Consider the following 12,095-nt stretch of genomic DNA (forward strand, 5'->3'; position numbering starts at 1 on the left):
TCATTATTTCTTGAGTGCAAGTGAAGCAGGCTGTGGCGCACAGGTGACAGGTACTGCTCTGGGAGACTGCTGGTCCAGAATAACATTACTCCAGACACTGTGAGTGTCTCGGTCTCTAACCCACACTTTCTGTTAATGATTTTGTTTGTCTCTCTTCACGGACTAATGCAAACACTTTATCTGTGTCACTCATTTTGTCCCTTTGTATTTTACCAAAGGGTTAATACTTCTGTGTAAGCACAGCAGGACTCGAGGGCAGAACAACAATCAATATTACTAGAGGCTACGGGATGTTAATTGTCCAGCCCTGCTTCGTGGTTTATTTTGCTGTTGTTTTTTTTTTCAAATGTTTTCCTTTATTGATCCCCTACCTCCCCACTAATCCCTTCCAGAAAAAAGGAAGGCTGTCCACATCATTCTAAATGAAAGTGACAGATTGGGTGGCAGCGCTCAGATGAGCAATCATGGATTATTTGTACCAGGAATTGCCGATGTTATTGAGGGCAAGTGAAAGTAAACAGAGGTTACCTACTTCTTGTTTAGCTGCCACCCATCCTCAGCAGGAAATACGTCCTTGTACTGACACAGCACAGCCTGCATGTCCTAATGTGACTGAGCAGCACGCACCAGAGATGCTCAGGGATGCTGCACCTGATACCTGGGAGTGCTCTGAATTTCTGGCTGCTTTTAGGGTCCCAGCAGTAGGTGGACGACCTGCCTCTGCCAGCTGCAGCCCTTCCAGAGAGACCTCCTGCTCTACAGGGCATCCTGTCTCCCCACCACCAGTCCAAGGGCAGCTTGGGCAGCAGGAGCTGAATGGCACGTGGGTCCCATGCCGACTGCCGAGACGAGTGCTGGTGGTGCAGTGGAAAAGGGGGCTGCGCTCACACGCCCTGCTCAGATCTCTGACACAATAAGAGGTTGTCACTGTGCCTGCTTACTTTTTAGGAAATAAAGCGTGTACAGGTACAAACTTGTGTTTCTTCTCCCTCCTCGTGTAGCATTTACCTTTGTACCTGCATGTAGGTGGGCCTGTGTATCTCGTGAGTACCACCGACCTCCTCCTGAAATGCAGCACTCTTCCAAAGTTTCCTTTCAGAGTCCCAGGCTATGAACATATTACATCATAACCAAGGGGGGCCAGAGCAAACACCCCAACGTAACGAATGTTTGCTGTGTGTCATTTGCCTGTCAGCAACGAGTGTCAGAATTACTGCTTTTTACTGCAGCTGGGGGGTGAGCAATGAGCCCGTGATCTCTCCCTTGAAAGAAAAGAGAAAGAGGAAAAGGCAGCCCTTTGTGACAGCTTTTGTAGGAGGCAGACTCTGAGGAGCTTTTTCATAAAAGGAAAACAAACTAAAAAAGTGGGTTTTTTGAAGCAATAAAAGGACGGCTGCAAGAACAAAAGGTCCGGTGCTGAGGAGGGTAGATGAATGCAAACACTGCGTCTTTGGAGTATGCAACATCACAAACTGATGAAAAGCGATCGAAAATGAAAACAACATCACAGCCCGGCTGGGGAGCCGAGGAAGTTACCAGTCAGAGGGAGGGGCATTAATTAGGACATGGAAAGTAGAAAATCACTTAGAGACACAGAGCCCATTAACAGCTCGTAGCCCCAAGCTAAATTGAAGTGGGAGACACAAAAATGGTACTTATAAAACTGAGGGACACAGATGGGCTGCCACTGCGCTGAAATCAGCGCTCAGTTTTTCGTTGTTCATGGCCAATGCAGCGCTCCCCCAAAGTGGTTTTCCTTACTGATGGGGGAAATCACTTGGGAAAGTGTCTTCAGACTTCTCAGAGGCAGTCAGCGGGGAGAGGACTGACTATCTGTTTGATGGAAATTTACGATAATTATGGAAAAGAGAAACCCTGGGACTGTGCTACCATGCCTGGAGCGAAGTGTCAGAGCTCACCAGCAAAAATGGCAGGCAGAGCTCTTAAATGGCAGGGTACCTGGTAGACAAAGGCAGCCTAGCACTGCACAGGTAACAGAGTCTGTCATTACACATGCAGGAGATTCCCTGGCAACTCCTAACCCAAATATTTTGTTAGCAAGCCAAGGAGTACAAGCATGAAACAATTCCCGTGCTCTGAGAACATACAAAAGCTAGTGTGTGTATCAGGAAGGAAATAAAATCAGTGACCTGCCTGTATTTTGCAGTTTAAACAAATCTGGGTTGCTAAAGATCTCCAGCTAATGGTCTGCCTCTGAGTCTTCTGCTCAGTTCTAATCCCCTAGAATTCTAATTTCTTTTATTTTTCTTAGAAAAGAGGCAAAGGGCAAAGGTTCTTCCTTTGGGCAGTCTTCCAGGAAGGAAAACTTGCGGAGGGAGACACAGGGAAGATGGGGTGTAGTATTTGACAGCATAGGAAAAATGTGAATTTAGAATGTCACTGAGGATAGCAAGCCTAAATCTTGCTTCCTAAACAGCAAGAGAAGAACCTTTAGCCACAGGAATGGGCCAATAACAGCATTGGTGGCCAGCGCTGACAGAAGAGTCAAGCTGTTTAGGAAGGGAGCACACCTGCTATCGAGCAGGGTTACTGTAGGTGAAGAGAGAGTTAATGGTCAGAGTCTTGAACCCTGAAAGATCACGGCATAAGCCTCCTGAAAGGTTAATCTGGCTTTTCTTAATGTTTTCTTTGGCTGTAAACAGGTTAGGGCCATGCAATACGTGCAGGGGAAGTGCATACAGCGTCATGCAGCTTGCATTCTTACGGAGATTCCCACAGCCACCGTTTGGGAACGAAACAGGGAAGTGCAGGTGATGCAACTGCTCCTCTGCCTTTTGTGTTTCCTAATTCATGCTGTCTGTTCTGTACTAACCTCGGGCCTCTCACTACAATACTCACTGTATTTCACCCACTGCTCTTGTGTGAGAGACCTGGACATGATCACACCGAAAAAGCCCAGTATTTCAGTGGCACTGTATTTTAGCTTCCCTTCAGTTTTATTGATCAGCCATTAGCTTCAGATGAAATGCAGCATCACGATTATGATTTAGCTGCGGGAAGGTGCTCATTTGTGAAGCCTCATCTCTTATGTCCTGAGTCCACTTCTAGAGGTAGCTCTGAAACCAAGGCTGAAGGGTTGGGAGGGATTCTTCCTCCCTCTGCCACATGAACTCTTGTCTTTCTTAAGGGCATAACCACTTACGGTCCCATCAGGGTACCGAGAAGAATTTGCTAGGAAACTTCCGTATCTTCTTACTCCAACAAATGCTCTCATACACCTCCAGACACTCAGGAGAAGAGATTGTGCCCACACAGGGTTGCATTGCTCATTCCCAGGATGTTAACAGATCTAGCCATTTTTGTTCAACTTTGACTTTTAAACAACTAGATCTTTCTTTCACATGAAACAAAATTGTTTCAGGAAAGATTCTTGGCAGTGCTTTTTGCCCTGGCTTCCTGAGGAATGCACTCTCTTTACAAACTGAATGAAAAACCAGTGGCACATAAAACTGCCTTATGACAATGCTGGCAGTTCTGCCAGCTTCTCATCCACCCACATTTACCAACCACTACGCATTATGTTAGAACTGTAATTTTGAAATGATAACCTCTAAGGACGTGCTTTTGCATCCCCACTACCTCATTTTCTACTTTAAGAGTGCTGTGGAAGTGCTGTTTGAATAGCGGGTGACAGCTTTTAACTGTCTGCAGTGATTATAATATCCTATTAATAATAGTATTGAAAAAGTCCTTCAGCTAAGACTTTCTGGATTCTCACGCTCAGAGTGTGCTAGCCATCTGTACACCTGGTATTCCTGACTCCACCACCTGTGCACCTGATATTTGCTGCACCAGGGAACAAAAAATCTCAGTATTTTCCAACCAGGGCTAATGCCTGGAGCTTTAGGTCTGGTGTGGAACACCACAGAGTTCTTCTGGCTGCAGAAAATATTCTATTGTGGCAACGATTTGGGTATTCTTGCTTTATATCCATGGAAAAGCAAGTAGGATCCTTACTATGGCTTTAAAATATCTCAAACGCAGTCTTTACCGCCTTTTGCACAAATCCATTTTTTCTCAGATAACTCCTGACCTATAGTGAATTCCAGCAGCTGAGACCAAAGACAGTCCATAAAGATGAAAGTGTTTCTGCTCTGAAGAGGAAAGTTTCGAGTTCTGTGGTTCAGAACCTCAGGACCGGGCTTCCAAGAAGACACGCAGCGGCGAAGGCCCAAATTACAGGCCACTCCAAACACACAAGCTTAAAAGGCAGCCGCTCCCCTCTTTCAAAAAGTCCTCTGCATCGTTTTGGTTTCTCTAAGCACAAGCTGTTGAAAATGGTGTTTTCTTACTGTGTTTACCCAAGCCCAGATTTATAAAAGCCAGGCAGCACCACGCAGCCACAGCTGAAGTCTGGGTTTGCCTGGGTCATGGCAGAGGACAGGGCAGACGCCCCGCACCGAGTCAGACCTGTGGGATGTGGCACTCGCTCAAGCTCTGCCTGCAGCCCAAGCTCCAACCATCATCTCCTGATGCCCAGCTGTGGTTGCTCAGTATCGCTGAAAATCATGTGGTGCTTAAATACACATAAGGAGCTTAACTGTATATGCTTTGCTTTGAAGAACTGGCTTTTTTTTTCAGATGACAACCTGAAAGCTATTGTAGCATTTAAGCCCAATAATGAGATTTTATCTCTTGATCATATTAGGTTATGATCTCTTTAGCAGCGCAAGCTGGGTTTCACCTAAGCAGCCTGATGAGGCTCAGATGCCTCACGCTAGCCTCGTGCTCAGCGGTGCTGCCTAATGCAGAGAGCTGAAGAGGCTGAAACATGGCGGGTAGCATGTGGGCACGCTGAGTGGCAACAGGGATCTGGCTGCAGCAGAAATGGTGGTCATGGCTGTGATCCCCTTCACCTCTGACCCAAGACATCCTCCCTGTGCTGGTGCAGGGCCTGGAGGACTCAGTCCTGTGAGGAGCGGCTGAGGGAGCTGGGGGTGTTTGGTCTGGAGAAGAGGAGGCTCAGGGCAGACCTCATTGCTCTCTGCAGCTACCTGAAAGGAAGGGGTGGGGAGCTGGGGGTCGGCCTCTGCGCACAGGTAACCAGTGACAGGACCAGAGGGAATGGCCTCATTCTGCACCAGGGGAGGTTCAGGTTGGCAGTGAGGAGACATTTCTGCTCAGAAAGAGCAGCCAGGCACTGGGACGGGTTGCCCAGGGAGGTGGTGGAGTCACCGTCCTTGGGGGTGTTCAAGGAGAGGTTGGACGTGGTGCTTGGGGACATGGTCAGTGGTGACACTGGTGGTAGGGGTGGTTGGACCAGGTAAGCTTGGAGGTCTTGTTCAGCCTTAGCGATTTTGTGTGTGGTCAGCAGGGCAAGATGTGCTCCCCATGGCCCTGCCTCAGCTGTGGGGCAGCGGCTGCCTCCATGGCTGCTGCCCCCGTCACAGGGAAGCCTCTTCGCTAACGGAGCCGGGCGGGCCCCGCCAACCCCCCCCTCCCCTCCCCTCCCCTCAGCGGCGGCGGCGCTGTCCCCGCCCCGGTGTGGCACATCCCTCCCTCCTTCACTCCCTCCCTTTTTCCCTCCCTCCTTCCCTCCTTCCCTCCCTCCCCGCGGCGGGGCCGGCCGAGGCTCCGCGCCATGCCCGCCTTTAAACGGCAGGTGCGGGGGAGCGGGGCAGACGCGCCACCGGCGGCGGCCCGGCGGTAGCGGCTGGGACTGTGCCGTGTTGTGTGGGGCTGTACTGGTTTGTACTGGGCTGTACTGGGCTGTGCTGTGCTCTGCGGAGCGGAGCATGTCGGTGGCGACCGGGGGCAACGAGGCGGCGGCGGGCGGCGGCGGCGGGGGCCGCGTCTTCTTCCAGAGCCCCCGCGGTGGCGGCGGCGGAGGAGGCGGCGGCGGCTCCTCACGGGAGGAGGCGGCGGTGGCGGCGGCGCAGGTCCAGCAGCGGCGGCAGCAGCAGGGGAAGGTGACGGTGAAGTACGACCGCAAGGAGCTGCGGAAGCGGCTGGTGCTGGAGGAGTGGATCGTGGAGCAGCTGGGGCAGCTCTACGGCTGCGAGGTGCGGGGCGACCCGGGCTGGGGGAGCCGGGGGCTGGAGGGCGGTGTGCGGGGGGATCGGGGCTGGTGCCTGGTGCTTTGCCCTGGCACAGCTCCGCCAGCAGCATAACCTTGTGGTACCCCCGCTGGTTGCTGCTGTAAAGGGTCCAGGCGCTCAGCCCGCACCGAGGGTCTCGCCCGCCTGTGCCACCCGCCTTGGCTCAATGAAGCCACTGGGAGCTGGGCTGGGTGGCAGCTCCCACATCCCTGGAGCCCACAGCTCACCCCATGGCTCACCACGCTGGGATGGGCTCGGCAGGGCCCCAGGTGTGCTCAGGGAGCCCGAGGTAAGCAGGACTCGGTGCACGTACCCCAAACTGATGCCTGGAGACAGCCCCTTGTCTCTCAGAAGCAGCTCAGCAGCAGGTCTGCCAGAAATGGACTGGCCTCAATCAGAAATGCGCACGTGAGGAGCGAAAGCCTCCTGAACTATCCGTGCCTGTGAACTAAGGGAGGGAAGGGAGCTGGTGGGTTAAAAATCAGCAGCTGCTGCTCTCCGCCTTGGCGCGGCTCGCCTCTGCAGCCGCCTGCTTTATGAGGCCGTGTAACCTGTAGGCTGAGAGGATTTCTTTGGGGCCAGCAGTGCTTCAGTCGGTCTGCATGAGCTGATGGATTTGTGTTTGCATGAAGCGATAACGTGGTCAGTAGCTGGCTTGCTGCACCTCCTGCCGCTGTTTGACTCACGCTGCTGTAACCCCGGGGCCTGTTTGGGCAACGTGTTGTGTGCTTTTGACACATAGGTGGAGTTGTTCTTTACGCAAAAAAAAACGTGTCGTACGTGGGACCAAACCAAGGTCTGAAGGAGTTATTGCTGCTCTTAACAGTGTTCAAATAACTGGCTTGGTGCGTGGAAACACTTGAGGAATAAATCTTACAGTCTTTTCCTTATCATAGGTGCCACCAATGACTGAAACAGAAGGAGGTCTGCATTAGGAGGGGGGCTCTCCATTGAGACGGGGACCGTATATGGCTGCATAAAATATGGCTGTTTTTTCTTTGATGGTTTGCTTTCTCAGATGTCATTTAGTGGAAAAAATGGTTTGAGACAACAGGTAGAAACGTTTTTAGCTTCGAAGGTTGAGGGCAAAATGTGTAGGTTGTCGGCTCTTTGCTGCTGTGCTGGGACTCCGTCCAGTCTCACACCAATGGCAGCAGTGAAAAGGTCAAGAAATTAACGTGCTATCAACATCAGGCTGAAGATGCATGATGTGTGTAGCCGATAAAGACGACAGGAATTTGATGTAAGATGCTTTGCTTGAATCTGCCTGAATGACTTCTAGGCTTACAGATGCAGCTCTTGTGCTGAAACAGAATCTCCTAGGCAGCGTTGGTAACTTTGCCCGTCGGCAGGCGGGGGGCAGTGTGGGGACTGCTCGCTTCAACCTCTAGATCTACCACGACTTCCCTGATGTGGTGACACTTAAGTTCTGAAACAGCCTCAGATCTTCTGGAATGTCAGAAATAGCCTGAAATTTCTAAGCCTGAAAGAGCTAACCGGTGTTAGCTTCTTCTAAAGAGCAGTGCACACCGTTCCTGGGAAGAACAGAAATAAGAGCTTGCAGGAACAATGCTTGCAGTGCCATATGCTGAAAGGCTGCATAAAGACTTGGGTGTCTCTTTGTAGGACTGAGTACATGTAGTGCCTACCCACTTTTTTCCATGTAAATAATGTTTTCTGCTGAATTATGCCAAGATCTATCAGTAAGTGGACACCTACAGAAAGACTGCCTTTATTCAAAGCTAGACATGTATTTGTAGCCTCTCAAGTACCTGCAAGTCAAGTCAGCTATGTGCTCGTATGTCTTGGCTCGGTGACAAGGTTTAAGAGATGAGGTCTGGAAGTAAGGAGACAGGTTTGCTTTTCAGGTTCTTTTCCAAGTGAATCTTGGTTTTACCTGTACAGGTTTTAGTTTCAAAAATTAGATGCCAAATTGGGTAATGGAGCTGGGGGAATGTAGTTTAGAAAGAGCTCTTTGAGACTGGTGTTGATGCTGACCACACATACATCATCCAAAGATCAGCTTTAGAAAGGCTGCTTCCCCATGAAGCAGAGTTTAGGGATAAAGACCAACCGGAATGGTGAAGGATTCCCATGGCAGTAAACTTCACTGGGACCACAGACTTGTAAGCAGGATTCATTTGGCACCAGAATCCGTCAGGCTAAGGACAAGTGCTTCAGGTGAGCATCAGTCTGGCTGTTTGCTCCTGGAGCTGCTGTCATTAAAAAATGAAGTTTTATAACCTGTTCACTTTGGTTTATATGAATGCTAAAACTGAGGATGCAGTCTCAAACTAGGGCATTGAAAATGCAGTGCCTTAATCACAGGACTTGAACTGACTTCAGCGTTGATCTTTACTACGTGTCTGGTTTCTAAAAATAGTTTCTCTAAGGATGCTTCATGTTTTGGCCTAAACTCATTATTGGTTAAGAATTGCTACATAACACTGCACAGCACAACTTGCATCACCACTATTAATGATTTGCAACTTGTATGTCAGAACATAAGTGATGACAGCCCGGTTTTCCACGTATAGGATCTGCAGTGTACGCTCCTACAGAACTAGTACAACTTTATATATGGAAAAAGCTGCTAGATTTGACCCCAGAAACCATTCTGTTTTTCAAGTACGTCACTGTGCTCAGGTGTACTGCCTACCCCCGAGTACAGCATTTGCTGTAGGTGGCAGAATGCTGGTGGAATAAGAGCACAGAGGACAGACATATGGACTTTACACAGCATTAATAAACAGTGAAGAAAGATTTTGCTGTGCTATGGGTTCGTTCCATGTAGAGGCATGGATGGTCAAATGGAACGAGCCCTTAGATTTTGGACTCTAAAAGTTGGAGGTAAACTTTTTTCTTCTAATATGAGCTGTTGCTGAGCATAGTTGAGATAATCCACTATTTTATGAGTGTGTCTAATCACGTACGGATATCAGTGCTTGGGATATGATCTTGGTTTAGAAGCAACAGGAAAATTACGTTCAAGCTTATGCCTTCTCTGTTGCAGGGCAATATACACTTATTGTGGGATTCTATGTTTAAAAATTTAACACACAAGCAAAAACAACTGGAAGAGCTGCCCACAAAAGCCCCTCAAGCATTTTATTTCAGAGCACGGAGCTGTGCCAGACCCAGGGTTGTGCCAAGCTGAGGATTGTTGTCACACAGGGTTCTCTTCCACTGCCTGGTACGTGGGGACTGCAAGGACAGGAGTGGCATAAAGCCCTGCGCTGGGTAAGGGATTTCATGTTGGCAGGGCCAGTCATTGCCGCTGTTTGTTTAAAAAAAAGGATATTGGTGGGGAATGGGAGGGAAGGGAGCCCTTAAGTCTGTTCCAGCACAGGCTGATCTCCCTTCCCCTGGGTGCTGTGTGGATGAGCACCCTCTTTGGCTGTTTTCCTGGAGCCGCTGGGATGTGCTAGCAGCAGCAGCTTGTGCCTAGCGGAGCATCGGGGGGAGTCTGTCGGTCTGTAGGCACTTGAGTTTGAACTGCTCGGTGCTAGACGGGAGAAAACAAGAGGAAGGCACTTATCTAGGCTGAAGAGCCAGATCGTGAAAGCAGAAACTTCCTGGCCCTCCCTCTCCCCTCCTGCCACCCAAATGTTTTGGCTGTGGTGTTAGAGCTGGTGGCAGGCTGTGAAAGGTGGCGTGAGGGCGGCAGGGAAGGTGTGCTGTCTGCCTCCTGCCAGGCTTCCCGGGAAGGATGGACTGGTGCAAGAGGGACACGAATCACTTAACCGTGACCTCCGAAGAAATGAGCTGCCTCGACTCTTTTCCAAGATGTATTTTCGGTCCTGAATCCATTTGCTGATGGATGCAGGAGCAGTGCTGCATGTGCAGAATGACTGGATGCTCTACAGGGTACCCCAGGCAAGTTTTGTGAGCTGATGGACTCAGCTGCAGCTGCTTCTTCCCCTGCCACTTGGGCCTGTATTCGTATTCACACCACCCTTCTGCACAGCGTGGACCACCACCTCCAGCCCATCCTGCCGGCGTGCCCGTGGGTCCTGTGTAGCTGAGGAGTTGCCATGGCTACTGGCGATCTGTTTCGCTCCGGATTTGGAAGAACACTGAGTACAAGGGCCAAATGCTTTATTTTTATTTTATTTTTCCCCCAAACACACCATTATTTCCAAAACAGCCTGCTTAGTATGCTGCTGAGGCTGCCCTTCAGTAATGTGGAGCTGATGGTATGATCAGGTACAACTTATTCTTCAGGCTACTGTGAGATAACGTTTGAAATTTATTATTCATTTCTCACAAAGGTGTTTGTAAGGAAATCAACTGAATAAAACACCGCGGCAACAAACTCGCTGTCTGACTCTTTGAGTAGACTTCCTCTGACTCGGACAAAGACCTCACAAATGGCAATTGTGTGTGAACTCATTTCTAAATGGATCCGAAGTGGAAAGAGACTGAGAGGGGTCTGAGAATTAGAGAATTAGAGCCGTTCTGTAAAAAGAAGCATGTCAGTAGCAAGTGCAGTAAAGGATTTCTTTCTTCAGGAAAACGAGTATGACAGTCTAGATGCATTGGAGTATACTTAGAGGTTCATCAAATTGCCTGACTGTTTCTGGATGTATTTGAGTTGTTTCATTTGGACGCTTATTTCTGGTGCCAGATCTCCGTGGTATGAACCTCAGAGCTCTCTCGTGAGGGCAGGGATGCCGCTCAACAACCAGAGCAGGTCGAAGGGTTGCTATCATCAGAGACCTCCAAAGGATATGGGCAACACCGGAACAGCACAGGCTTCTCAAATCATGTAGCAGCCACGGGAAGGTATTTGCAGAGTCCCAAGGGTACAAAACAGAAAGCTCAAAATGGCCTATAAAATGCTTGCAGCTGTAAAACAACCCTCGTAAAATGCATGCTGCTGCTTTCAGGAAGAAGGAATGGGCTTAAGTACCTGTGAGGGTGCCGAGCACCTGCTGGCAGTGAGGCCAGAGCCTTTTGTTTCTAAATGTGCAGTTTAAGCTCTGAGTTGAGGTTCTGAAGACCCTAATGTAGAAGGAAATGTGCCGCCATTCAGCTACCTTCCTTCTTTTTAAATGCAAAATTTTTGCTACATCCCGAGGAGTCCAGGAAAATTATTTTTCAAACCACTTGAGCTTTGTATGGCCTGAGTGTCATAGCTCATTGTTTTATATTCAGTAGCAGCAATATTTTCGACTTGTAATTTAGAAGCTTTACAAATCTTAATCTTCCACCAGCTATTCCATATCAAGCCTTGTCCTTTCCCTCTCTGTTCAGGACTGAACTGGTCTCTTTGCCGAAAGGGTAGGTGTGGTGGTTTTATGACGAAGCAAAGAAATAATTGATTGCTTACATCACCTTTCATAATTGCACTTCTTAAAAACAGTATCTGCCAACCGTTGTGGCTACAGCCTCTTCTGCCTCCAGGCAAAGTGCTTTACATACACTCAGTGCCTGATTATCCGTGGTAACTGGGGTGGGGACTGGGAAGGGGTGGAGAACATGGAAAAACTGTGGATTTAAAAATAAAATAAAATTGTAAACTCTGCTACAAATAACTCAGTGAACAAACAGCTAAAGCGGGGAGGGGGCGGGTCGTTTCTCTACCTTTTTCTCCCGCTCAGGTTCATCACACGCTTTTGCTTTTGGACTCGAGTCTACCCTGGATGTGCCTGTACTTGCAGCACAAACTACAGCATGGATGATCTGTCCCCACATAGCTGCGAGCTGGTTACTTCGAGCTTTGCTGCACTGCTTCGTACCCCTGTGCTCTGGCAGGGCAGGAAGGAAGAGGCTCTCCCCCATTATTCTCAGAGCTTTGCATGTTTAGAGCAGATCTAAATTGCTATAAAACCAAGTGCCTGAAACAAAAATAGCTCTGTTTAAGTGAGAAAGATTCGTCTTTCATGGCACGTCTGCCTCCTGTTAAAAGGCATAGTGAATATTTCAAAGGAGGTGTCGGATCTAAATAAAAAGATGTTCTACTTGACGTAGAACTTAACTGTTGCAGGACTTCTGCAATTAGGGCTGTCGCCTGCCTTAACTATTTCTCTGTTG

At 49.1% G+C, this 12,095-nt stretch overlaps 1 protein-coding gene across 1 annotated transcript in view; it reads left to right on the plus strand.

Annotated features, from left to right (window-relative positions):
* The first annotated feature begins 5,554 nt into the window (after positions 1 to 5,554).
* PPP1R14C (protein phosphatase 1 regulatory inhibitor subunit 14C) overlaps positions 5,555 to 12,095 on the plus strand; it is a 49,186-nt gene continuing 42,645 nt past the window's right edge. Inside the window, exon 1 of the mRNA XM_027454362.3 lies at positions 5,555 to 6,023. Coding sequence (XP_027310163.2) covers positions 5,757 to 6,023 — 267 coding nt within the window. The 5' untranslated portion in view covers positions 5,555 to 5,756. The remainder of the gene's footprint in view (positions 6,024 to 12,095) is intronic.

The sequence above is a fragment of the Anas platyrhynchos genome, chromosome 3 (genome assembly GCF_047663525.1).
Source record: "Anas platyrhynchos isolate ZD024472 breed Pekin duck chromosome 3, IASCAAS_PekinDuck_T2T, whole genome shotgun sequence".
Lineage (NCBI taxonomy): Eukaryota > Metazoa > Chordata > Aves > Anseriformes > Anatidae > Anas > Anas platyrhynchos.